Below are 26,475 nucleotides of genomic sequence, written 5' to 3' on the forward strand. Positions count from 1 at the left end.
CTGGTATTTAATTTGGGGAAAAAAAAGTCTATTTCATGGCAAGCTCCATTTGCACCTTTATGATTTCCGCCATTGTCACATTTCAGAAGCTCTGACAGTTCGGTCTAGTTCAGCCAGCTCGGTCATACTTTGAATTGTCAGTCTCCTTTTTCTTCCTGCTTCTCTGTTCAAATCTCTTCTAAACTTTGTAGTTGCTGCTATCAGAGTGGGTTATAAAACTAGACGGAACTCCTTGCTTATAAGCAGGCAACTAATATTTCACTTGGTGCAGCACATGCAGAATGCTGTAAGACCCATGAATACCACTGCTGCTTCACTAGAGGAACGTCAACGCTATTCCAGGAGGACTGGAGAAATTCATATCAACAAAATATCTGCAGCCTGTTTTAAAAATAAACATGAATGGATGAGGGCTGTTCTGTTTCAGCGGTGCCTCAGCACATTGTATTATGATGTACTATGTGCATCAGTGTCTGTTCTATTGATTTTTAATTGAGGAAACATTTCTTAAGTGTTCAGAAACCTTTGAGTACAAAACTAAAGAAATAAATTAAACTAGACCCTGAGCGAGTGCCACAATAAATTAGTAGAAGCTGGTCTGTGCACATGGTATCTTTTCCCCCCAGAATTTTATTCAAAAGAATGTGCTGGGGCTTGGTGCTGATTCACTGGCACTGATGCAAAGTATGAGCATCTGTTTCTCTTTCTGGATCCTCACTGGGGCACATGTTTTTATTGATAGACAGAACCACACATTTTTATTCAGGAAGAACAGCCCTCTTGATACTGTGCAGGAAAAATCTTCCCTACTTCTTTGGTGTGTTGCTATAAATTATTGATTTGAGTTGGAAATACTCTCTTTCAGCTAAAATCAATAAATAATATCATACCAAAGAGCTGTTTAGCTGCTTTGTTTTCTTTCACATCTTTCCGTTACTGCTTTATTTTTCGTACCTTCTTTAGACCACTTTTATTAAACTCCTCCGGTGCAGCTGTAGGCATTTAAGAATTGTGTCTCAGATGTAAGATGGCATGTACGTAAACAATGTGCTATATGCCACACTCTTGCTTAGTTCTTTCAGATGATCAGCCAACATGAGGAGAGGCAGAAAAGCAACTCCCAGTGTCTGCAATTCTCATCCTCCTGGAGCTGAGACTGATAGGACTGTTCTGACAGGCTTCTGTTTGTGCTATATGCTTGAGGAGTGGAAGGCAGTGGAGCAGCTTAGGAGCTAACATTAATGTCTGTAGATAGAGGCTTTGAGAGAGAATTCATTCAGTGTGTCATTGTTGGTTAATTGCCACTTTTGTACTGATGTGACAAGTTTGGTCTTATAATGGCTTGTTCCCATCACTGGCTTCATATGTGGCTTTCAAGTACTTGGTTAGGCAGCCTTGCTATAAGGCATGGAATGTATGTAGGAATCAGTAATGAGAGTGGGAGTTAAAAAATGTGAGATGAGGATGTGGGCAAGAAAGACAAAATTAGCGTCAGACTGCTTGAGGTTGGGGTGAAAATGACTTGTAAATTGGTCGAATATGCTTAAGAAGAAGAATGAAAACAAAGAATCTCACAAAACATTTGGTTTCCAGTGAAATACCCTTGACTGAAACAGACCTTAAAAATTTACCAACTAAATGATGACCTCATTTATTACACAATGTAGGAGTTTGTTTATTTTTTCAAGAGAACACATTCCTCAAGACACATAACAGACTAAGAAATAACTTGGTGAGCTTAGAAACTTATATTTCTTAGTTTTATGGTCAGAAGAGGCAATTCTAACAACCGACAGAGTGCAGGTTATGGCGCATCATTTAGCAGTCCCTGTATCAAGCTGGTAGAAGTGGAGCCTGTCAGTGAGAACGGCGTAGCAAAATGGAGTATTCTGAAGGGCACTAAGCTGTCCAGCTGGAAATTTATACCAGCAAAACCCAGTTTCCATTTAACTATCGTGGAAAGCTTTGCAGGCATCATCAGGTGTGCCATTTAAATAAGTTATGTATGCCATTTGTCCACTGCTTAGAGTCCTTGAAAGGTGTTCTGCTGCATGTCTTTCTAGGCAATTATTTAATTTATAAAAGGTTCCCGATACCTGAATGCTGATGAAATGGATCCTGCTGATTTACAGATTTCCATGATGTTGGAGAAAGGCAATGGAGAAAGGCAAAAAATATGTTTTTTCTGTAGTTGTTACTAATACAATCTAAAGCCTAAAGACTTCATATATGTTTTAGATCCTTTTTTATTGATTTGTGTTTCTAATTTAGCTGTATGTTTCAGGCTGATAATAACTTTTGTTTCAATAATAGATAAAAAGAAGATAGTGTACCACGTGTAGGCTAGTAAAGGTAATATATCTAAGACAAAATGATTATATCGTTGTGGATGTCATCAGAAACGCAGGAAAAAGCTATTAATGTTAAATCAGAATTTGTGTTTGCTGGTGTATCGTTCCTTTCTGCTGCAGTGCTTAGTGCGATAGTAGCAGGGGGAAATTATTTTCTCTGATTACAATGATACAGAAAACTTTTCTTATGTTCTGTATAAATATTAATAGGAAAAATCTAGTAATGTGGATTTGAAATGAAGAAAAGATGATCATGTTGCATAGTCTACTCTTCTTAATTTTTAATAGAATATCTGGCTAGGCTGCATAGGTTCATTTCCCTTTATATTAACTCAAGAGACTTTGCAATCAGTTATTGCTGTGTTTTTGGGTGGCAAATCTTTATCTCAAGGCACTTTTGTTTAAACTGCAGAAAGTGACTAATCTATTTTGACCAGAATGGGTTTGGCTCGCATTGTATATGAAGTCTTTTGTTGACGTTTTCTTTAATAATATTGTAACTACTGGGAATTTTTAAAAAATATACACCAATACAAACTGTCTTAAAAATCATTTCATGGAATTTGAGGAGGTATTGCTAAAAATGTATGCAAGTTAATACTTTAAATGATATTTTTGTCTGAAGTGCTCTGTTGGTATTCCATGACAGTGCCATTTCTCTCCTTCCTTCTCTCTTTGCTTCCTACTCGTAGTAAATCCCATTGCTATCAATGTTTCATCTATTTGTCCTCTTCCTGACAGTGACTTTTTTTCTAGTCAATGCAAATGTTCATAGAAGTCAGTATTCTCTTGACTTACCATTCTTAAGAGCTTTTGAGATCTTGCTAACTGTCTAAAAATAACTTGGGGAGGTTTCCATAAATGGGAGGTGAAATGATTTCTGAGTCTGTAGATGTTTGTCCTCCTCAAGATTTTTAAAGATTATTATATTAGAGTATGACAAAATCTTGACATAAAATGTGAATTGGGCACTAGGTACTGTTTTACGTATTTGCCTTGTGGATGTTTCTATCTGAGCTAAGGCCATCTTTGTCTCACCACTGCACTCAGTGGAGACATAGGCATATCTAGGGCACAGTCCATCTGTCCAGAAGGAGACGTAGACTTAGATAAGATGAATTGTGCTGTAGAAATATTTATTGCTTTCCACAGGATATAAAGTGACCCCAATCTGTCTCACTTAGATAGAGATAGCTGTATTTGATGAGATGAAAAAGAGTCCCAGACAGGGAGACAGCGTTTTCTTATTCTCACCCTTCTTCTTTCAGGCTCCAGATGCTTGAAGCCATCTGCAAACACTGGGAAGGTCCAATCAGCCTGGCACTCTATCTTTCTGATGCAGAAGCCCAGCAATTTCTGCGTTATGCCCAGGGCTCAGAAGTACTCATGAGCCGTCACAACGTCGGCTACCATATTGTGTACAAGGAGGGCCAGTTCTACCCAGTGAATCTTCTAAGGAATGTGGCCATGAAGCATATCAGCACACCGTACATGTTTCTGTCTGACATTGACTTCTTGCCCATGTATGGACTCTATGAGTACCTCAGGTAAATGGACAGTGGAGGATGGCTTCCCACTGCCACACACTTTTTCTGTCCTTGTCACTCCACCCTTCTCACACATTTCAAAAATAATGCAGTTCGAGCGGATCTGAAAAAGGCAACTTGTAGATGTTTTAAGTGTGACAATGCCCAGCAAAGCAAAATAATTTTTTAGGGTAGAGGAAGAGGCTGTAACTAGAAGTGATACAATATAGTTACAAAAGAAAAAACTAAGGTCTAATATGAGTATCGTTAGCCACCAATATCACCCCCTTAGTGCAGCAGAAGAATCAGTTTGAAAATTGAACTGGACTAAGGGTCATTAAATGTAGAGTAGCATCCAGTGGTAGCAGAGTTGTGAACTGGGCAATTTCCTCAAGCATCCCAGAATTCTACTGTCAGTGACAGAAAAAAACATGCAAAACAGTAATGAACTTGTTTCCCCTGTGACACACTCTTTATCCAGTTTCATAGCTTGAAAACACAGTGAGAGTCTAACCAGTTCAAGAATATGACTGTAATGCCAGCACCTGTCGAGGCAAAATAATTAGCTTAAAGAAACCAGGAAGAGTAAGCTCAGTATGTACTGCATGATGATAAATGTGAGCAAGTTGGGCTGAGCAAACTGCAGGCCTCTGATCTATGGACAGAGCTATTTTTAACAAAGGCCTTTTTCCCCTACGAGGCTGGTCATCTGAGGCCAAAGCATAGAGCAAGGAGGACACCCTGTGGCCAGACAGAAGGATTTCAGCTCCTTAGTCCTTAACCAGTTTTGCGTTTCTTCTCTTTCTGAGTTTGGTTAAACTTGACCACAGTGCTACAGTGACGGTCTGTCTGTAGGTGAGGCCCTCCAGTACATAGGCCCAGGGTGCTGGGGCATAAAGGGGAATCTGTCTTCCTGTGTGGTAACCTTTCGGAGCAATCCCTTTGTTTCAGATTAACTCAGAATCTTCTTACTTCTACCTCGTGTGGACAGTTTTTTTGTTTGTTTGTTTGTTTTTTCACTTTCCGCATCCATGTGCAGGGCCAAATTCACTATGGCTTTTAAGATGCTGGATTTCAGAAATATCACAGAAGTTTTATGTGTCAGCTTATTTTAGAGAGATTTCTTTTTTGCTTATGCTGTGAGGACACCGAAATAATTCTGTCCCTTGCACGCATTAAATGTCTCAAGATGCATACAGAGACTGCTGTTATCAGCAGTACTGCTCTTTGACATAAGCGTCGCATGCTGTTACATTTCTTCAGATCAGTGCTGGGCATGGTAAGGATAGCAGCTATTGACAGTGACACGTAGTACCCAAAACACAACTTGTCCCTCCTTACTGCTTCCCAGTGCACTGATGGAAGCCAGCATTGAAAGGGAGAGGAGACAAAATAATATAGCACATTGTACTTAATACATTACAGTCATAAAGATAGTCCTCGTATGGTGACAGTGTGTCACAGGACCAAATGCACAATGATGCCACACATTGCTGTTGTTCAGAAAAAGATGGATTGGCACTGACCATTGTTACAGGTGAGACCTTACGTTGCTCTACAGGTTTTTTGTGAAACCTGCACCACCTTAACTGTGCATCTCTGTTGCCTGGGAATATCAAAATTGCTGATCTGCTACTACCAGCTATTTAAAAGGGTACTGGATTTATGTGTGTGTGTGGACTAGAGTCTTTTGTTGCTTTTTCAATAATGATTTTTCTCAGTAAAATAGCAGGGAGATGCAATGAGATTATTTTAAATACGACTGTGTTGTATCTTTCCACATTGATTGTTCCCGCTACCTCTGCAGGTAGTTGATCAGTGCCGTCAGTCTGAATGGCAGCAGCTGTTAGGGAGCTGTTACACATTTCCATCTTCGCTTCCTCAGAGAGAACAACCATAAGTAAATGGAGGTAGTGGTGTTTCGTGCACAGCTTTGTGCAGGACATGCCAGACAAGTCCCTCACACTTGCAGATTTGAGGAGTCTCGTCTATTGTGTCTCTACAGAGTATGTATTCTCAGAGAAAAAGGAATTTTGAAAAAACATTTTCAACCTGCTTTGAAGGTTGTATGTGAAAGATTACAGACAGTTTTGAAGGAGAAGCTGATTGTTACCAGTCCCTCTAGGTGTCTGCTGATAGCACTTAGATTTGTGCTAATTGAGCTTTTTCACATCTACTAAGTAAGGTCATTTCAATGCTTTTAATTTCCATCAAAACCCCTTTTTGTCCTATCTTACTCTGCTATAAAATGGAGAAGGGAAGAAACGTATCATTTAAAGATTTAATGTTTACAGAAGTCAGACATTTTTGTGATCTGTGCTGAGTCTTTTGTCATTTTCAGTCATTAGTTACTGAGGTCATCTTGTCATTACTCCAGAGCTAAAGGTTCTTTCTGGTTGCAACAAGTAAGGTGTCTGGGTCATCCTGAAGGCTCATCTGACATAAAATAACTAGACAGACTGCTTCTTTATGGTATCTACGGTTGTCACAGCTAGTGCTAAACTTCTTTCCTGACACATTTGTATAAAATATGCCCTTTTCTTCCAGGGGCACATTAGCATTAACTGAGAGCTTACATCCAAACTCTGTCCACAGGTTATAAACATGTCCCTTGCAAAACGAATTGAGAAGTATTTCTGGTTGCTCTTTAGTGTCTCAGAAAGAATCACACTTCGTGTTGTGCCTGTTAATTTTTATTTGTTGGATGCCTTTGCAGGTTGCTTCTATAGAGAAGATGAAAATCCTGATTAATTTAACACTGGACTGACAAGTCTTCAGTTCTTGTAACAAACCCCATGACTGCCTTGTCCATTGATCTTGAGCTAATCACTTAGAGTCCTAATGGTGGAAGATAATTTGAATTAATGAACTTTTTTCTTTTTTTTTTGCTGAATTCAGTGCAAACATTTCTGTGTCTGAGCTTCTCTATCCTCCAGAAATGGGAATGATACTATCTGCCCACTTGAGGATGAGAACTGTTTGGTAATGTTTGGAAAGGACTGTGGAGATGCAAAGATTGAACTCAACCCTCTTAATTCAGCCTCTGAGGAGGCCCTTGTGATTTAAAGTTCATTTCTTCCATGCTTTATGAAAAACAGGGTTGATCAGTAAATTAAAAATTTAACCCAACCCTCAGTGTGTCAGAATGACATACATCGGGTCTGAACACAAAGGTGCCTGGGAAACGGTTTCCTGGACAACACCAGCAAAGAGAAACCACTTCATGAAATCTTGTCTCCTCATTTTAGGGTCTGGGGAAAAGGACAGATAGAGAAAAACGGGTGCAGGATTGATGTTACTGAATCCAATGGTACTCACAAGTATAATGCAGGAATTAAAGAATTTCCTCATTGGTGGTTTGTAAAATAATCAAGTGTATTCCTCGCGTTATATTCTACATAACTTGCAACAATTAACAGTGAAAATTTTCTGTTCCAAGCATCACGAAACCAGTCAACCAGCAAATGGCACCTCTGCTCAAAACAGAAAAAATGTCACCACACAAAAAAAACCAATGGATTTTCTTCCAATAAGATTTTCAGCTGGTGGTTCCAAGAGCAGACCACCAGTTATGGATGCCAGAAGAAAATGGAAGGTGTTTTCTTCTCTACCACAACCTCCCTGTCTTTATCATCATAAACATGGTCTCTGTTGTCCATTGTCACTCCGATTCCACACCGGGATATCAGCACTGATTCTTTCCTCACCTTATGTCTGTCCTTTGCATCATCTAGTCTACATCCAAAGCAGACTGTTATTCTCAGAGATAGCGCTGCTGTCTCAGCTCCCAGCTCAGTTTTGGTGAACTCCTCCCTTTTGGCCTTAGCACTGTGTACCTCAGGTTCTCACATATCTCTTGAATATATTTCTGCAAAGATTGTCTCATTACGTTATTTCACTCTTTCACCTCTGCTCACTCTCTGTTTGACTGCATCTACTACAAGCACCTTGTTTTCAGACTTCTGCTTCTTTCCGCTTACCTTTCTTTCTATAATCACCTTGGACTGTGCCAATGATTTCAGCCTCCTGTATCAGTTTGTTCACTCTACACTTGGTGTTATTTGTAATGCTACTGTCATCTGTTGTTTCCAACAAGAGATCTAAGGCCCAGTTCAGCCACTGACACCTGTACTAAATTTGCAAATGACAAGAGTAGGGAGTGTACAGAAAGGATTATTGATATCCACATCATTTGAGTGCTTGTATCCCATATCTTAGAAAATGAGTCACACTCAACACTAGTTGCAGCACAGTTTGCTCTGCCTGTCAGCCTCTGCTGTTACCCCTGCTCGATACCTACATCCGCTTTAGCTTTGTTCAACTTCAGACTGTGAACTTTTGTGGGTGGGATTGTCTCCTACTCCTTTGCCAGCGCCAAGCACACTTGGGACCTTGATTTTTGCATGGAACTTCAGAGCTCTCCATCAAAGAGAGAGCAGCAGCCATAAATGTAAGTTGCTCTTTCCTTGCAGAGCCCAAAGGATGAGCATCACTGCAAACATTATCTGCTTCTTCCTCAAACTGAATCCTCAAAGCTGCACTGCTCAAGGCTGACAGATTGCACAGAGTCCAGAAAGCCTGAGATGTTGTCAGAGTAACGGTGTTAGCGTGCCCTGCTTGCAGAGAAGGTGTGAAGGAGAAAAAACATTAAAAGCATCGTAAAGACCAGGTGCTGGCACTGTTCAGTGATTCTGGAAGGTCATGGAGGGTGATTTTGAAGGAGTCATCTATTTACATGCAGATATCTTGGCCATTAGTGATGGTGAGGGAGAAGGCAGTGAGGAAAGTAAAGAAAAGTTATGATAAGACATTGTTAAAATCCTTCAGTTGTGAAAAGTTCAGTGGAATGTGGCAGAGGTTCTTTAAACAATGCGAACTATGCAGTAGGGCTGTGAGAACAGATTTCTTTTTATAGAACAGGCCCATAGGGCAGTATGAATTCTCTAAAATTCAGATTTTATTAAATAGCCCATCTCTTTTCCTTTTTATCTGATGGCAGTAGAAATAAATTCTAGGTATTCTGGGCCTAGGAAATTGTTTTGGTTGGTTTTCCTGGTATTATGACAGTGATCCAAATTCTTTCATCTTATAAGGCTGTAGAGAATTTCGTGCTTGTCAACATTGTCCTTGATTGCTTGTTGCAGTAACATAAAAGTCAGGACAGTGAATCCTGTTAAGAGGAACTGACTATGACAGGGAAAGAGAAGCATATTTCTCTTATGAAATATAAAGATAATGAAAGGAAAATCGAGACAGAGTTATTTCTAATGACAAGCATGCTAAGATTCAGTTGGGGAATAGAAAAGTAACTTCTCTTTCTTTTTCTTTAGGCTTTAGTTTGTTAGGGAAGAATTGATGGAATACCTCTGGCAGGCCATGCGTAAGATTGCCAGGCTGTTGTTCTCCTGCTGCAATTGTCCTAAGACCCCTTTTGTGCAAAATGCACAACTTGCATCAAAAGAAGGCAGAAAGCGATGTATCTCAGAGCACCCAATACACAGCTCTTCTCTGTAGCACAAATGAGCTCTGAGCTCAACACTATCTTGTGCATGATGATAGAATGGCTTAGGTTGGAGGAGACCTTAAAGCCCACTCAGTTCCAGTCCCCCCTACCTTGGGGTTGCCTATGGATTGCCAGCCACCAGGTCAGGCTGCCCGGGACCCCATCCAACCTGGCCTTGAATGCTTCCAGGGGTGGGGCACCCACAGCTTCTCTGGGCAGCCTGTGCCAGTGCCTCACTGTCCTCTGAGTAATGAACTAACTTCTCCTCTTTTAGTTTAAAGCCATTGCTCCTTGTCCTATTACCATCAGTCTATGTATAAAGTCAATCCCCTTCCTTCTTATAAGTTCCCTTCAAGTACTGGAAGGCCTCAGTGAAGTCTCCCTGGGGCCTTTTCTTCTCCAAGCTAAACAAATCCAACTCCCTCAACCATTCTTCATAGGAGAGCATGATGAACAATCATCAAGAAACACTTCTGCTAATTTACCATGTCCTTTTGGCTTGCCTTGAACAAAGACTGACCTTCATGGCAACTGGTACTCTTGAAGGCAGATATCTGTTCCATAGGAAAGGAAAAAAAACTGTGTTCATGGTAAAGTATATGGGCTACAATCACATTTGCAGTATCAAATTGCCCATTCTCTTTATTTTGGAATGCCAAAGGATTTTTTCATTTTAACATTTTCCTGCTTGTATTTGCTGTTTCTCTTCGCCAGGAAGTCCGTCACCCAGCTAGACCTGGCTAACACCAAGAAAGCTCTAATCGTACCCGCTTTTGAGACCCTACGCTACCGCCTTTCCTTCCCCAAGTCAAAAGCTGAGCTGCTATCTATGTTGGACATGGGAACTCTCTTCACATTCAGGTAATGGAAAGTACTTTTGTTGAACCTTTGGTCGTTATCTCTAAGGATTTTTTTTGACATTCTGTGAATATTTGATTTTTCTTTTTTCTGTCAGCTATCTAGCTCCATTAAGAAACATACTGGATTTTTTTCCCTTTTCATAGAGAAGCAGTGAACAGTCATATGTGGACATATTCCATCTGTAAGCTCAGCATTTTATCTGGTATTATACTCTTCTACTGAAAGACTTCAGATGTTAAATTGAATTTGTTTTATTTTCATCATTTTTTATTGCTCTATGAAATCAGGCGCGACCATTACACTCATGTGCATGTAATTTGCTTCTTGGCTGCCAAATACTATCTGGATAGCTGTGTCCCTCATGTGACCAAAAATAATTTCTCTCTGCTCATCGGTTCGCTTCCTCACTGACTGATTGGAAAAACAAATACAGGCTTGCCATGTGCTCTTATAAAGTATGAAATAGCTGCTTAAATAGCTGTGGTTTCACAATGCAGAGGTAAAAGTCAACTCTGACTAGAAGATGAGAAGTGAAGAACACCTAAATTTGGAGCTCCTCTCTGAAACAGACTCCTTTTGTGGCTGTGAACAACTCACTTCTATTATCTGCCAGACTCTTCAGTTTTAAAATACAGCTACTAGGGGTTAACTGTCTCATGGGTGTGTGGTAAGGTCTGATTAGCAGACATTTGTAAAGGATCACAGTGATGGCAAGAGTACAATATGGCCTTAAGATACTGCACAGAGAGGGGGCTTATTTGACCTGTGTTCTTGTCCCAGCTCCACTACTGCCCCGCTGAGAGGTGATACATGAATCAGTTCTCTTTCTTACATTTTTGTTCTCTGTCTCTGAAGTGCAGGTAACAATGTTCACCTCTCCTTTATACAGTATTTTGAGATCTAGAGATAAGAACTACGAAAACGCTAAGTATTATCCATGGCCAGCAGAGATCTTTATCATCTCTCCCATCCTTTCCTTACCTTAGAGCTTTTCTCTCAGTTCTTCCATTCATTGCATTATGCACATCTCTCATTGCAGCAGCCACCCTTCTTTCATGTAGCTTTATGCAGATGTCAGAGCAAGCAGCCAGTGTGAGCCTGGAACACACAATTCTGACCCGCCATCTACAAGTGACTACTTTGAAACAGAAGCTCAAGATTGCTGAGATATTAGGCAGTCACGCCCCTCTCTTGAAAATTATGTAAGGGTAATGACAGACCAAGCATTTTTCTCTCTCCTATGGCTCTTTAGCAGTTGAAGATACGCAAAATGACAATATATTTGTTGATAGAAAATAATTGTTTCTCCATAGTTGAAAGAAAAAATCTTTCCAGTGGAAAGTAATATCCTCAGGATTTACAATTGTTACATTCCACCTACAGTCAAATTTTCAGCCTGCACAGCAGTGGTCTTCCACTAAAGATTTCATTGTCAAGCTGTACAGCATGTAGGCATGTTATGTACACAGCCAGATTTGCAGGTCCTTTCTCAAGTCTCACTTACACAAAAATCTCTTTAACATCAGTAGGAGTTTTGCCAGGGCAAGGTTAAATAAGAAGTGAAGGACGTGAGTTCTGTAGCTGGTTTACATATTAATATAGGACACATTTTACAGATGCTTCCCTAGTTTCATTTCATTGCTGAAATCTATCAACAGCCACAAAGCAGCTGTGATCTGGGCTAAGAATTTCCACCTCCACCTTCAAGGTGCTTTAATAATGCTGCAATTCAAGGCTGAGCAGGTGGGAGGGAGCTGGGGAGGACTGCTGTGACAGTGATTGCTGAGAGTGCCTGCAGCATCCTAGTCCCTCACACCACACTGTAGATTACGATCTTTCCTTGGCTGAAATTGCTTTTGTCACCTCTTTTCCAAATGGTGACCTTTTCTACCTCTGGGCAGCTAAGAAATACAAAACAGCTCTCAATTACATCCCCCAGTCAGTACCAAAAGAAAAAGGAAGATGTGAGCATCTGTGAATGACAGGGTATGCTGGGTGGAAACCCTCTGCAGTGGTGGGATGCTTTGTTGCGGATTGCTAGCTTTGTGTGCAGGTGCTGGCAGTGACTGTGCCTCACAAGGACGTGCCTGCCTTGTGGTTTGGTGGTAGCTGATGAACCGCAAATGTACTGCCTACACAGCCTTCAGGCTCAAGGAAAGCCACAGCTGGTAGGAGATGCATCACATTGAGAGAACATAACCAACAACGACTCATTAACTAATTAACTGAGTGCATCCACACTGCACAATCCACAATCTCTGGGAAGCCTGTGCCAGTGCCTCACCACCCTCTGCGTAAAGAATTTCTTCCTAACATCTAACTTAGATCTCCCTTCTTTTAGTTTACGGCCATTCCCCCTTGTCCTATCCTAAAAAGTCAATCTCCCTCCTGCTTATAAGCTCCCTTCAAGTACTGGAAGGCCATAATGAAGTCTCCTTGTCAGCTTATCTTCTCCAGAGAAGGTGACTTTGTTTGGATTTTTCAGAATTTCCACTGTGCTTGAAAATGTCATGGTCACTATTTTCATGAAGAAAAACTTCTCCCAGGAGTCTGTGAGATTGAGCATGGCCTTAAAATTCAGTGTGTGTTTAAATCTTGGATGAGAAGGATCTGAGTGGGAAAACTAGATTTACTCATTTGTCCTGCTGGTGGAAGACCAAAACAGACAGTGAACCATTTCTTACCATTACATCACCTAGAACAAAGTCTGTTGGAAATGGCACACTCTTTTATGGTAGCTTCCCCTATAAGAACATCGTGCAATGATGTCTGCATATTCTCATTTTGCAGTACATTTCATGTGATGATTAGACATTGGCTAAAACCTAGCTCCAGCAAATTATATGTGTGCATATATATGTATATATATATGTGGGCATGATACCTGGCACATACTCTTTGTACATATATGTATGTAATCTTGAACTCTCACAATTCTAGCTTCCAGACTGATTATTTCATTATAAATAGTATGCACACTGTATTTGAGCATCCTGTATTCATTTTCCTTTTTGTCCTGACCTCAGCCACCTCTTTGTCTGCCTCTTTCCTTCTACTCACATCAGTTGTTCTGAAGAGGCAAGTAGAAGGTCTCTGGTATTATTTTATCTGTTATAGTTTGGTCTGTTCCTTTCTTCCTATTTTGTTTTGTCTCTCCAATCTCACTTCCCTATTGTCTCTTCATTGTCTGTTCCCTGCAATTTTGTTTTCCTGCTGCTCCACTCTCTCCACTCACAGAGGTTATACCTTAGCTAATGTGTGCGGTTATATTACTGTTCCCCAAAAAGGGGCAGAAGTATGTGATGTTTTTATGGTTAGTGTCCTGTTCCCCCACTGTGTTAATCAGTTAGAGAGTTTTACTAGAAGAACAGCAGCATTTGTCCGACTCTCTGCAGGAATCTCTCAATTAACCAAAGTTTGCATGAGGGTTTGAAGATCCAAATCACTTTGTGAGTGTTTAGTAGTCATTATTATTATTATCATAATTCATTTCAAAATGCCAGAGGTAAGATGTTAGAAGATACAGCATCCTCCGCAATCCCATACCATTTTAAGCTCTGCATTATGATTGCATTTTTGCCAGCATAGACAGCTGCCCATTAGTGACTGCACAGGTTACCAAGTCATTTCCTGAAAGAGCCAAGAAAAGGGATGGGTTTTTTGGAGATGGTTCCAAAGGCCATTACAGACTGTAAGCTTCTTTTAAAATCTGGCACTGGTATCTAATAACCTCTGGTTAATTAATTCACCGTCAGGTTTTTTTTAGTATAGAAGGGCTTTGTTTCCTGGTCCTCAAGGCAAATATCTGAAAGTGATGCAATCTGTGTATAATTTAGAAATGTAGCTTTCAAAGGACCATAAGTTCCTTGGGACACCATTGATGTCCTAGTAATTCCATCCTCCTGCTCTGCCCCTGAACAAGGAGTCAGTGAAGCTGAGCACTTCTCTGTCCAGTGGTAAGCCATATGAACACGGAGCCAAGGTGGCAACTCTTGGGTTATGATTCTATGTCTCTGTTTTTAGCAATGGCTTGCAACATTGTGAGAATTTCTGGCTTGAGACATTGCCTCAGGTCCCAATTCTGCAAACAGTTAAAGCTTAAATCTCCTCACTTTGAGCACGCGTCATCCCTGTGAATTTCATGTACCCTGCATTACAAACTGGCAGGATGTTTGTTTTGCCCCTTCTGCTACACATCTCAGAACACTGTAATACAGATGGCCTGCTATGCCTTTGTTTCATTATTTAATCTATGAGTCTGCAGAAAGAGCCTGTCTCATTGATTTTTGGAAAGATGTAAGAAAAGTAAGTGGGCGAGAGAATCATTGACCCTGGCACTAATGGGGTGGATTCAAGCTGTGCTTGGAAGGACCCCGCTGTGGCCTAAACAAAATTAACAATGTATAAAAGGATCTTTCTCTGTAAATCAAATTGATTACCTTACTCAGGATCACATGGGCACTCCCTGCAATATAGAAAGTGCAGCAGAAGGCCCTCATGTGGTATTTTACTTATTAATTTAATTATGCACTTTGGCTCCTGCCATAGAAATAACAGTAATTAATAAAACAGAACATCTATGTGGAGCTGCAGGTGTCTCTCATGCAAATTATAAAATTACATATAAAACAGATCTTGAATGTCACTGTGGTGTAGAAATAGCCAATTTTCAGGGCCTTAAGAGAGCTGCAGGATTTCACGCTGATTTTAAAGTGCTGATACCGCCACTTCGTTGCTAGGAACAAGGAGCAGCACTTTGCAGTGTAGATGAACTGTCTGTGTATTTTGTAATTGTTTCTCACATGAGCGTTAGGTAGTGTTTTCACACTACCCTTCACCAGCTAGATGTGTTTAAGCATTGAGCACATCGAGGCTGTGGGAAGTGTGCTGAAATTGTCCTAGAAATTGCCTCTGATACGTCCTGAAAATGACAATGTGAACTGTAAGCGAATGTCCTTCTTTTTGAGCCTTTTATCTAACAAGTAACGTTTTGTAGCCTGGCCAAGATGCATCTTATTTAATTGCTTCCCCCTGTCCATGCTGTTTATGTCTGCTTAAGGTATCACGTCTGGACAAAAGGGCATGCGCCAACCAACTTTGCCAAATGGCGAACAGCCACCACCCCCTACCGTGTGGAGTGGGAAGCAGACTTCGAGCCATACGTTGTTGTGAGGAAGGACTGCCCAGAGTATGACAGACGGTTTGTTGGATTTGGCTGGAACAAAGTAGCTCACATCATGGAGCTGGATGCACAGGTGAGGAGATGATGCCTGCATAACTCAGGGCACCAGGGGTGGGCAGCAGGGTTGTTAAATGACATCCACCTTCTGCATTGCTGAAGTGCTCGTCTGGCCTCGATAACTGCTTAGTGAGGGCTTTTTGAGCAGGGAATGTGCAGTTTAGTCCTTATCAAGCATTAAAGGGAATTTCCTTATCTAGTAGGTGGTAACTGTATCCATGACAGGGGGATTGGAACTGGATATTCTTTAAGGTCCCTTCCAACCTAAGCCATTCTATGATTCCTTAGTTCATTTGACAGTGCTGCATAAGCTATTGTCTCAGAGTGGCATGATGCCTCCCGCCCAGAACTTGCTATCAGCCCCATCACCTACTATGGGATCTATAGACCTGACTGGAAGCTTCTCAGTTAAATAGAGGTTGGTGAGTCCCAGCTGCTAATTTAGAATTCAGAAGGCAATCCTAAATTGAATCCAAGGCAAGGGCCTTCAATTTCTGGCCTGGATTTAGAGCGCATCTCTGCAAAGCCAAGGACTTCACATTTCTGAGGTCTCTGGCTACATGACACACTCCAGACGATCAAGGTATTTGATCCTTGGACTACTTGCCTCTTGGATCTGTGGCTTGGGATGGTGCTTCTGGGCAGAATGTATAAGAATAAGGATGCAGGGAAACCTCGAAAGCCCCCGACTGTCACCAGAGCTCTCAGAGCTGCCAAAGTCCCTGCCACAGTCCCAGATTTTTAGGCTGGCAGTGGTTGTGGCTCCATGGGAGCTCTCCATGAAATGGCAGTTTGCACATCCCTGCTGTTCTTGGATGTGAAACTAACCAGTATGTTAAACAGCAGGGTCTGAATCATGGCATTTCCATTTATTTTGGTGGGGTTTTTGGGGTTTTTTTGTTTGTTTGTTTGTTTGTTTCTTTGAAGTTTGGTTTCAGTTCCAGTTTTTGAGCTAGTAGCATTTCACGTTAACTGAAAAACCATACTTTTTGGCCAGCTGTATGCCACTTTGCTGTCTTCTGCTATGATAACGTATATCTGGGATATGGTTTGTCCTTCTCTGCCCAATTCTTACCAGCTTACATGAAGCAGAGCAGTGCAAGACATACAGCAAGTTACTGGGAGATTGTGTCTTTGGGGAGCGGGATACAGTGTTTTTCATGCAAGCAAGCATGTGGGTAGAATATTTTCTACTTCTTTTGCAAAACCACATGATCACTTTGGGCTGCACACCATTTGCCCTCTGTTTGCAAAAGAGCATTCACCACAACGAATCTTTGCCCACTTATACTGAAAAAAAAATGACTACAGACTACATAAAAGATATCATCCATTATGTTATCATTAATAATAATTGCTCTGCCATAGCAGTTTGATTTTCCTGTGCACTTTCCAAACACTAACCAATTAACTATCAGTTGTGGAGAATGCCAGTGTGATGATTTATTATTTGTTAATCTGAGTATCAAGGCTTACATTCCCACTGGCAGCTCTCATTTGGCACTCGCAATTTAACTCCTTTGTTCAGAGACGTTTGCTTAGCATACAGACTCAAATGTAAGAAATTGAAACATTTTTCAAAGTTGATCATAGTGCAGGTATTTTAAATGGCCACTGGGACAGAACTAACTCAATTGGGGAATTGTTTTTCTCACTCTTTCAGCCTTAAAAACACATTGAAAAGAAGTTTCATTTTCATCTGTAATGACAGAGGAATTGGCCTGTTTTCCCACAAAATCAACCTGGAGGAGACATGCTACTTTCCCCTATGGCAGCTAGAAATACCAAATGCCCTGGGCTAGATCAAAATATGCTGCGCTACCCTGTTATTCTGTTTTCTTTGCAATATATTCAGATGTATCCCTAGCTGGGGCTTATTTAGGCTTTTTCTTCAGGGAGCTTTGATCTCCCAACCACTTCTTCTGTTGCATATTTTGATCCATCTCCTGAATTCTGTCTCCTTCCTTAGTGTAGGAGGAAGGAATTGGGATAAATGGGGTGACATCCCTTCCTTAAAAAGGAGGGAACACTGCACCAGGCATTCATAAGGCATTCCTTCAGCTTCAGCATTGAATCAGGTTGCTGCCAGCTGTTTGGCTGGCTCTGTTATCAGCAGACAAAACAGCTCCTCAATTGAATTATTTCCCAGCTCCTTGCCACTGCTGGGTCTGTCAGAAGGACTGTGGGAGACTCCTTACCAAGGGCCTGTGCCGCTAACCATCCTTCAAAGCAGCACAGCATCTTCATTATTATTCTAGGGGCACACAGATGTCCACTGAGCTGGATGCTGTAAAAATATATAGATAATGACAGTCACCGTCTGAAGTGTTTATAACGTGTGAGGTAGGGACAGAGGTTCCCACAAGTGCTTGCTTTCTCAACAGACATTTTTGTGTGGTAGATATGCACAATTAGGAAACCTTTCCCTGCTCTTCCAGTGATTGTGGAACTAGACTGTGAGCATCTTTTTCCAGCCCAGCCCAGCATCTTTCAAAGGGGCTCATTAGCAGCAGACTAGTAATTTTTTTGGAATCCTTTACATGCCTAAAGGCCTTTCAGGGATGGAGCGTTGCTGTGCTGAACAGTTTACACTGAAGAGCATAAACAGTCACCGACTTTCAGAATTACAGACTTGAGATGGAAACTGAATGAGATGCACAACAGAAAAGATTATGTGAGGGGGATTTATCTTCCTCTGCAGATTCAGGCCTTGATGTTAAGGTCCTGCAGAGTTATTACACAGTTTGTTGTTTATCGTCTCTCCTCATTCCATCATGGCAGCCTTTGTTTTTGTGTTTGATTTCCCATTAGTTCTAATTTTTTTCCAACTAAAAGAGTTCTGCCTGTGAGCACCAGGTTATTTTGCTCTTCCTCTGTGCTTGTCATCCCTAACAAGCTCAGTGGGGCCCATTCTCATATAAGACAGTTTGTCACTTGGCACGAGTATTTACCACTTCTGCAGTGCCTGCCAGGGAACAGGCACTCCCTTAATGAGAAAGGAGCAGCCATAGAGCTGCAGCTGCACATAGATGTCCAACAGGTGCTGCTGTTTCCTAAGTGTCTCTGAAACAGCACTGCAGCCATAGCACCTTCATTTTGGGCTGTGTTCCTCAAACGCCTGCTTTCTGGTAGCATCTTAACCTAGCAGTTTTCAGTGTCTTCTGGGTCAATCATATTTTGTTAGGTGAAGGAAGATCTGTAGGTGAAAATTCTAGTGCTTATTAGCTCAGGTGTGCTCTCTCCCATAAATGTCTTTCCCTGACAAAATGTTTGGAATACTCCGTGCTGCAGTTAGTCTGTATCCTTGCACAGACTCCTCAAGCTACAAATGACTGGAATGTGCAGACCAGGGAACAATATTTTTTAAAGCCAGCATGCTCCAGAGAAGCTCAATGGCTATTCCACTGTCTTAGGCAAAGATGGTTAGTAATGCTGTGCAATGACAGTTGTAAATGGAAACTGGGTGAAGACAACAGTAAATGTGCTTGTGGAGGTTTTGAAGTGTCTTGTCATTTACATCTCATGTGAACTCAGACTTTCTTAATTTTCATACGAAAAAATGTAGCTAGCATAACCCTAGTGGTTTGAGTACTTTGCTTGGCTACGGAGTGCTGAGGTTCACATTCGTTTCCTGCCCAGTTCCTTGTGAGAGCTGATACTTGGTTCTTGTACATCCTACAGTAGTCACTGTTCGACTATTCTAAGAAGTGCTCTTTGTCCAGTTTTCCCCTAGTGATATAATAATTATATTAATTATAAAAATTGAGCAAATCTAACAAAGTAACTGCAACTTAGATGAGCCATCATTTTTAACAGCAACAAAAAAATGTCAGAAACTTGGTCAGATATAAATAAAAAGAAGTAGTGAAATAATTCTGGAGGAACAGAGGAATTAGCACAATACATCAGACTCTGTGAAGGATAAGTTTATTTATGTAAACCTTTCTCAAAGTATATGGAATTAGCTGATCCATATTCACACACAGCCTGTAAAAGATACCAGGTTCTCCTACTTCTTCAGGCTTATAAATAGTCTGGGACAGTTCTGCTGCTCTGAGTATGTTAGTATAAAGGCAAAGCAACGCAGGATGTGCCTTTTTAAGTATTGCTTATTCCAGCATCACAAGTGAGACAAATTACAGGGGCAAGAGTGTGCTTTTACATGGATATTTGAGGCTCATGCTGTGTGCATTCACAGTTGGTTGCAAGCACACGACTGCAAAATCTGTGCTGCAGACATGGCTTCAGGCATAACTTCAGCACAGTTTCGCTATTACTTGGCTTATACGGAGTAAAATATTTTCAAAGACAAAGTAGGTCTTTCATACGCAGAAAAAAGTATAACTTGAAAAAAGGTCTATTTGGCATAGTTGTATGATTTAGTTGTTTTTGAGGCCTACACTGTGCTGTCGCGTGATGGAATGTGCTTGACTGTGGAGGTATGAGAGAGGTGCACTGCAGGAGGGCTCGGGATCACCCCTCACAGCCAGTGTCTTTCTCCCTCAGGAGTACGAGTTCACAGTGCTGCCCAATGCCTACATGATCCACATGCCGCACGCCCCCAGCTTCGACATCACCAAGTTCCGCTCCAACAAGCAATACCGCATCTGTCTCAAGACCCTGAAGGAGGAGTTCCAGCAGGACATGTCACGTCACTACGGCTTCGCAGCTCTCAAATATCTCACGGCAGAGAACAACAGCTAGCACAACAGAGCCCGTTTGCGGGAAAGAGGGACACCAGAGGGAGGAGCCACTCAACGTTTGGGGCCGTCTTCAAACTTCAAACTGAGAAATACTTTCTGTTTTTATACCATACCTGGCAGTTCTAACAGTAGGAATTTGAAGTGACATGTCTCCAGACTATGGTCATTAGCCCCTTCCTCAACGATCCCAGGCCTTTCAGCTTTAGCTTTTGTGAGGTGTCAACGAGAGGGGCTGGCCACTCACCCGCCATACCACAGGAGATGGAAATGAGACACGAGCCAGGAATGCACTCTGTTCTCTTAACTGCAGAGCAAAGACAGACCTTCAGAATATAGGATTTCGTGTTGCTATTTAATAATTAGACATACTTTTTAACTCTAAAGGAAGATCTTCGGGTCACTGTCCTGTGAATTTCAAATCTGCACTACTCTGAAAGGGAACTTTCACCTGTGAACATTCACAGTGGCCCTCTTAACATGGATGACCTTGTTAATGCAGGATGAGCCAAAGGTCTGAATTAGCCTTGAAAATGAAGGGGACATTTATGTAATACTGCACTCCAGAGAAGGTGTGTTACTGGTTTAGATGTGTACATGGTATTGGTTGGTCTTTTATTCTCAAATTAGTTACGTTTTATCAGGAAAATCCCCTATTCCCTGCCCTGCCATTCCCCAGTCCCAAAAGCTGTTACTTTCCTTGTCAAGGAAATGTTTCCCTTGTGTTTTTTTGCCATATTCAGTTCTAATGGTCTAGTAAAGAAGATCAGAAGCTCTGCTAGAAAGTGAACAAAACCTGTCAGTGTAAGGTCTGCTTTCACCAGAGCAACTTGTTCATGCGTGTCTCATAAAATAAAGGGCCTGGTTGTAACTCTTTATCTTTTTTAGGCAAGAATTGGATTTTGCCTACAAGGCATTTTGTGCGGGGGGATATTGATTCGTAGACTCATTTCAGTGCATGCCCATCTGTGAAGGCGTCGGGCATTGGGCTTTAAGTGGACTTCTTTGCTGAACAGGCAATATAAGCATGGCAACTTATAGCCTGAGTGCTCTCCTGCTGCCTGCTACAAGGTCTGAGAACTACTTCGTTAAAGGAGTATATAAATAAAAGGAACAGAACTGTTAGGAATAAATTCCCCATTCGAGGGAGAAAAGAATGTGTTGGGAATCTGAGTGTGAGTGTTTGCTTAAACGTGGACTGGTCAAGTTCACAACTTCAATACACACAGGAATATTCTGGAGGGTGGAAAGGAAACCTAACAAGCAAAACACAGAAAACAAGACACTGGACTTTTTACCGTTTTCTTTATTCTTCAGTATTAATGTTGTGTTTACATTGGATAAGGAGATGAGGTTTAATGCACTACCCTTTGCAGGGCTATTTGTAATTTCTTTTGCAATGTTAATAGAGAAAGCAGAAATGACTCAGTGAGAAATGTGTCTCTCTCCCTTCCCCAGATCCCTGTACAACCACATGTACCAATACCACTGCCTGAGCTGGGAAAATGGATCCACAGTGCGTCATGTTCCATTTTGTTTTTCAGCCACTGCACCTTCTACTTTCCTCCCCGCTTCATCCCTCTAGAGCTTGGTTTTATTTCTAACCTGACATTTCGTGAGAGCTTTCTGTTACGGTGGAAACCATGCAGTTAAACCAGACATTTAAACTGCAAATATCAGTTCATCATGCTGTGTATATATAAGAAAAGCCAAAAAAGGCAACATTTTTGACAAGAAATAAAAAGGGGTGGGAGGCTATGTGTAATTACTACTTTTTCCCCTGAGAGTGTTGACTGCATAAGAATACATCACTGCATAATTTTCCAAAGTGCTTTTCTTTGGTTCTTAATGGCTTTATGTAAAGATTTACACATAAGCGTGTGAAGAGCTGGGAAGAAATGAAATGAGTGCTTAGATAGTACTGGCTAAGATATATTTATAAAAAAAAAAAAAATCTTAACTCCCCAAGTCCTGTATTATTCACCATTGACAGTCCAGGTCATTGTGTATTGAGAATTAGAAGAACCCTGCAGCACAGTCCTGTTGATTATCTAGTGTACAGAAAAATATGAAAAGCTGATCCTAAGAGAGGCTGAACACTTGTGCCTACACAGAATCTACTGTCAGATTTTCAGTGTGGCCACCATTATGTTTCATATATATAAAAAATTTAATTTGAGGATGTACATTTCTCCTTGACTTAACAGTGTTGCCCAAGGGTGGACTAGATTGCCCTACAACAACATAACTTGTAGCATGGACCTGTACATATTTTGGGTGTACCACTATCGATGCAAACATTATTTTCTCCTTGGTCATGAGAAGCAGACTGGGGGGCAGGGTGGTAGTTTACTAGTTGCCTATCTGTGCAATCGTGAGACTTCCTGGATAGACTAAGGTGTGTGGGCTGGTGTAACCAGCTCTGAGATTGGCAGTAGATTCAGAGAGTCTTCTTTTTTTCCTTATAGACCTGGTTCTGACTTGTGTCTGTCATGTTATGTTTGTCTGTGTGCTTCCTAATTTGAGAGATGTGGGGCTTGTTTATTTTTGAACATATTTCAGCCAGTTATTTGGTAGCAAATTAGGCTTGCTTACCTGTCTTTTAACTGCCAGGGCTCCTCAAACACCATGAGAAAAACACCACCGGCAACAAAAGTTCCCAACTCAGTTACAGTGCTGACCGTCCACAAGTCCTCTGCTGTAATAGGTGTTTGCTAGCAACTTTGCTACTTAATTCTCAGATTTCTCCCAGATTCAAGAAATGTCAGATGAACTTAATAACTTAATGCCTTTGATTTATTGATTTGTTCCACCCACTTCTCTCTTGAGTCTTCAGTCCATGACCTCTCCTTATCTTTGTTATTTGAAAAGTGTGAGTCTGTTGTTTAGATACCACTCAGACACCATCTCTAGTGAAGACTGATGCAAATAAATCATTTAGAGTCTTGTCGATGTCCTTATTGTCTTTAATTGTTCCCTCTACTTACTGTTTGGGGCGGCCTACTGGTTCTCTCCAGTTTTCTGCTTTTGGTGTACTGAGCAAATGTGTATTTTCAGTGTTAACTTCCTACTATTTGATCTTCAGATTCCCTCTTAACTTGCTCAAATTCCATCTTAACTGTTACATACCTTCCTTTCAGCTGTACTAAGTTTTGATTTCCATTCTCTGTGAAGATTTCCTGTTTGGTCTGAATAACTTCAAAAATCTCTAGTTCGTAGTTACTAGCATTTCATCCTTCTCTTTCATTTATGTAAGGGAATACCATATTTATAAGCCCCTTCCACTTTTAATCTGAGGATTTCAGAGTTGTTGGTATTTTCTTTTTTATTTAGGGTTGCTGGGTTGTATCTAATGTGAAATATCACTGTATTAGTTTTTAAGGGGGAATTTGTTTTGAAGAAATTACCTCTTTAAGCTTCCTTAGTACTAACCTTCTCCTACTGAAGGGATCAGGAATAATACCCAGCAGAATTATTGTGTTCTTCTTACTGAGGGTCTTATCTTGACACATCTTGTCCTGTGTTTCCTTTTTCTCTCCACTCAAAAACTCACGTTCCTGAAGTCTTTTTCAGCCCTGTAAGCCCCTTCCAGCAGCAGAACCTGAACTGTGTATTTCCCAGCACCTTCTGACCTCCCACTTTCTGTTTCAGACATAATTACTGTTTCAAACAATAATCTGTTAGCTGGCGCTCAGTCCTTCTGTTTTTGTTTTCATGCTTTTCCCTTTGATGTAACAGGCTTTGCAATTAATGTTTTGGCCAAAGCTCTTACCTACATTTAATGCCTTATTATAACCCACTGATATGTTTCCATGATGTCTCACTGTTGTCACAGCGTATACCTTCAAATTTTTGGCTGTAATTTCCCTCCTATCACTTTCTGGCTAAGGATCATCTGCCACTTACCATCTACTTTTTGGAAACGTCTTTGTTTTTCCTGAGTAGTCCTTAGAATCCATCAGATTTTTTTTCCAAGTCCTACTTTCAGTAATTCCTTCCAGCCTTGCTGTTTTCCTGTATGAGCAATTTGGTTCCACTTCACATTCATGATTTTTATTCTATTTGTAATCGTCATCTTGGACTCAGTGACACAAAGGAATTAGCAATGTACCTGCAGTTCCACCGCTTTCGTTAGACTGAAAATCAGATATGCTCATGTTTGTTCTTAAGTGCTGAATTCTTACCCGGTAGGCTTCGTGTGGTTTGTATGTGAATCATAAACTGCATTTTCCTTACACTGTGACAAGTGGAGGCACTTTGTAGTGCTATTTGCAGTACTTACCACAGCAGAGTAAGCGCTGTGTTAGGAAAAAAAAAAAAAACAACAACCGTGTCAGGACTGTAGCTACTCTTTCTCTCTGCAGGGGAAAATAACGCCCTGGCACAGCTGAGCCATTTTATAAATGCCCTGCACGAAACACATCGCACATTATTTTCTGGTAGGTACAATCGTACATTGTCCAATTAAATATGAAAAATACATTTTTTACGTTCTCATTTTTACATGCAGTTCTATCCAGAAGATAATGCATTTCCTTCTGTATCTTGCCAGTTTCCCCCATTACTTCAGGCTGCCTAATAGCCCCATCTGTTTTTGGCTGAGAAAGATTAATGACCAATAGCACAGGGAGCCCTGGCAAATCAGCAGAGATATTACTCTTAGGCATTGCACAAGACATTCCGTGCTGCTCTGCCAGACGTTGTATGGGTGTTCCTCAGGTTTGAGTGCAGCAACAGGAGAACACAGCAAGCTCAGCAAGTGGAGTGAGCATCATTATTTATGAATTTCAGCGAGGTCTAATACATTAGAAGGTAGGAGTGCACAAAAAAAGTATTTTTGTTAGCTCAAAAATAGTTTAATTTTAGGAAAAGAAAGCAGCAAAGTTTCTGGAACTCCAGTGAATGAGACTGAAACCAAGTCACTCATAGATAATGACAGCCAATAACCTACTGTTTCTGCATTTTCAATGCAGAAGCATTGACAGGTAAATGAAGTAATTTTTATGGTAGTAATTCAGAATGCATATTTAGACTGTGTGTTTGCAGCTAAACACTTTGGTGAACTGCTAAATGTTTGAAGAGTGTTATTCTGGTTCACTATATAAATTTAAGTTTGAAAAAGCTGCTGATGTGCACAGCAAGTCAGAGATCAGGAAAGGCTTACAAATCTGGATTTAGAAATATCTTGCTGTTATAGGAACTTGTTTTCATCAGAAGTTCTACATTCCCAAGACAAGACACAAAGTCCTCAAGAATTTCAGAAGAAGCTTTTCTACAGACAGCTGGCTGGAATGTATTCCTCTTACGAATACTGGGAATTTGAGGGTTTGCTTGCTCTGCAGAGTGGAGTTATTGCACTCAGCTGAAAAAAAAAGAATCTGAGAATTAGAAAAACAGTTAAATATTTGTTCATGTAATGTATCATATGGATTTATTTATCCAGACATGTTAATAGTTACTGTAATGGAGAATTATCTCATCGATAGTGTCAGGATGCAAAAGGTTGTGTCAGAATGTCCTAAACTTCTGCAAAATGCATTCATGGGAAGCACTGTGCAGGTGACAAAGGCTTAATTTGAGGTGTGTTGCCATGACACTCGAGATTTAAATCCAAAAGAAATAGTTCTGACTTGGGGCTAATTCTCCAATCAGACTTGTAGACACTACTCTCACAACATATATTCAAGAAGAGGTCTCCAAACACAAGGCCAAGTAATTCAAGCCAAGCTAAGTCTATTCCTCAGTATTATGGCAACATATTTCTCAGACAGTGGACACATGCATTAACTAAATTAACCATTTTATCACAAGACTCCTACTAAGGCTGAAAGATCAGCCCTGTGAAAGATAGGGTATGTGAAAATTCTAGTTGCTGCTGGAACTGGTGCTTGGCTCATGCGACTTATTTTTGTCCCCTGGTACGTACAGATTAGGACATGGTCCCTACACAATCATTTGCTGGGTGTTTTAGAGGACTCATCTATCATTCTGTGCACAGAGTGGATGGTACTCGGGGAGTGAAGCAGCTGGGTGATGCTTCTTTTTACTTTTGCTCTCACTGAGCTTTTCATAATATGAGAGCTGCCTTGATTCTGAGCAAAGACAGACTTTTTTAAAACTTTTTTTTTCTGAGAGAGAGGTTTAAACTGTGATTTAGGAAAATCAATTATCCCCCATGCCCTCAGGCTTTCTGAGCAGAATGCCTGCAGTTCTGTTCTATGGGCTTTTCTAGCGTGGAGGGATCCCATGGAGCTGATGGAAATTACACACTCAGAAGCCGTGCAGCACTCAGCCC

General features: G+C 40.9%; 1 protein-coding gene across 2 annotated transcripts in view; it reads left to right on the forward strand.

Moving 5' to 3' along the window:
- The window catches only part of LARGE1 (LARGE xylosyl- and glucuronyltransferase 1), a 280,363-nt gene extending 257,236 nt beyond the window's left edge, over nt 1-23,127 (forward strand). For both annotated transcript variants that reach the window (XM_021386388.1, XM_021386379.1), the window contains 4 exons: nt 3,620-3,898; nt 10,095-10,241; nt 15,301-15,496; nt 19,987-23,127. In XM_021386388.1, coding sequence (XP_021242063.1) covers nt 3,620-3,898; nt 10,095-10,241; nt 15,301-15,496; nt 19,987-20,184 — 820 coding nt within the window. In that variant the 3' untranslated portion in view covers nt 20,185-23,127. The remainder of the gene's footprint in view (nt 1-3,619; nt 3,899-10,094; nt 10,242-15,300; nt 15,497-19,986) is intronic.

This window comes from Numida meleagris, chromosome 1 (assembly GCF_002078875.1).
Source record: "Numida meleagris isolate 19003 breed g44 Domestic line chromosome 1, NumMel1.0, whole genome shotgun sequence".
In the NCBI taxonomy this organism is placed as follows: Eukaryota; Metazoa; Chordata; class Aves; order Galliformes; family Numididae; genus Numida; species Numida meleagris.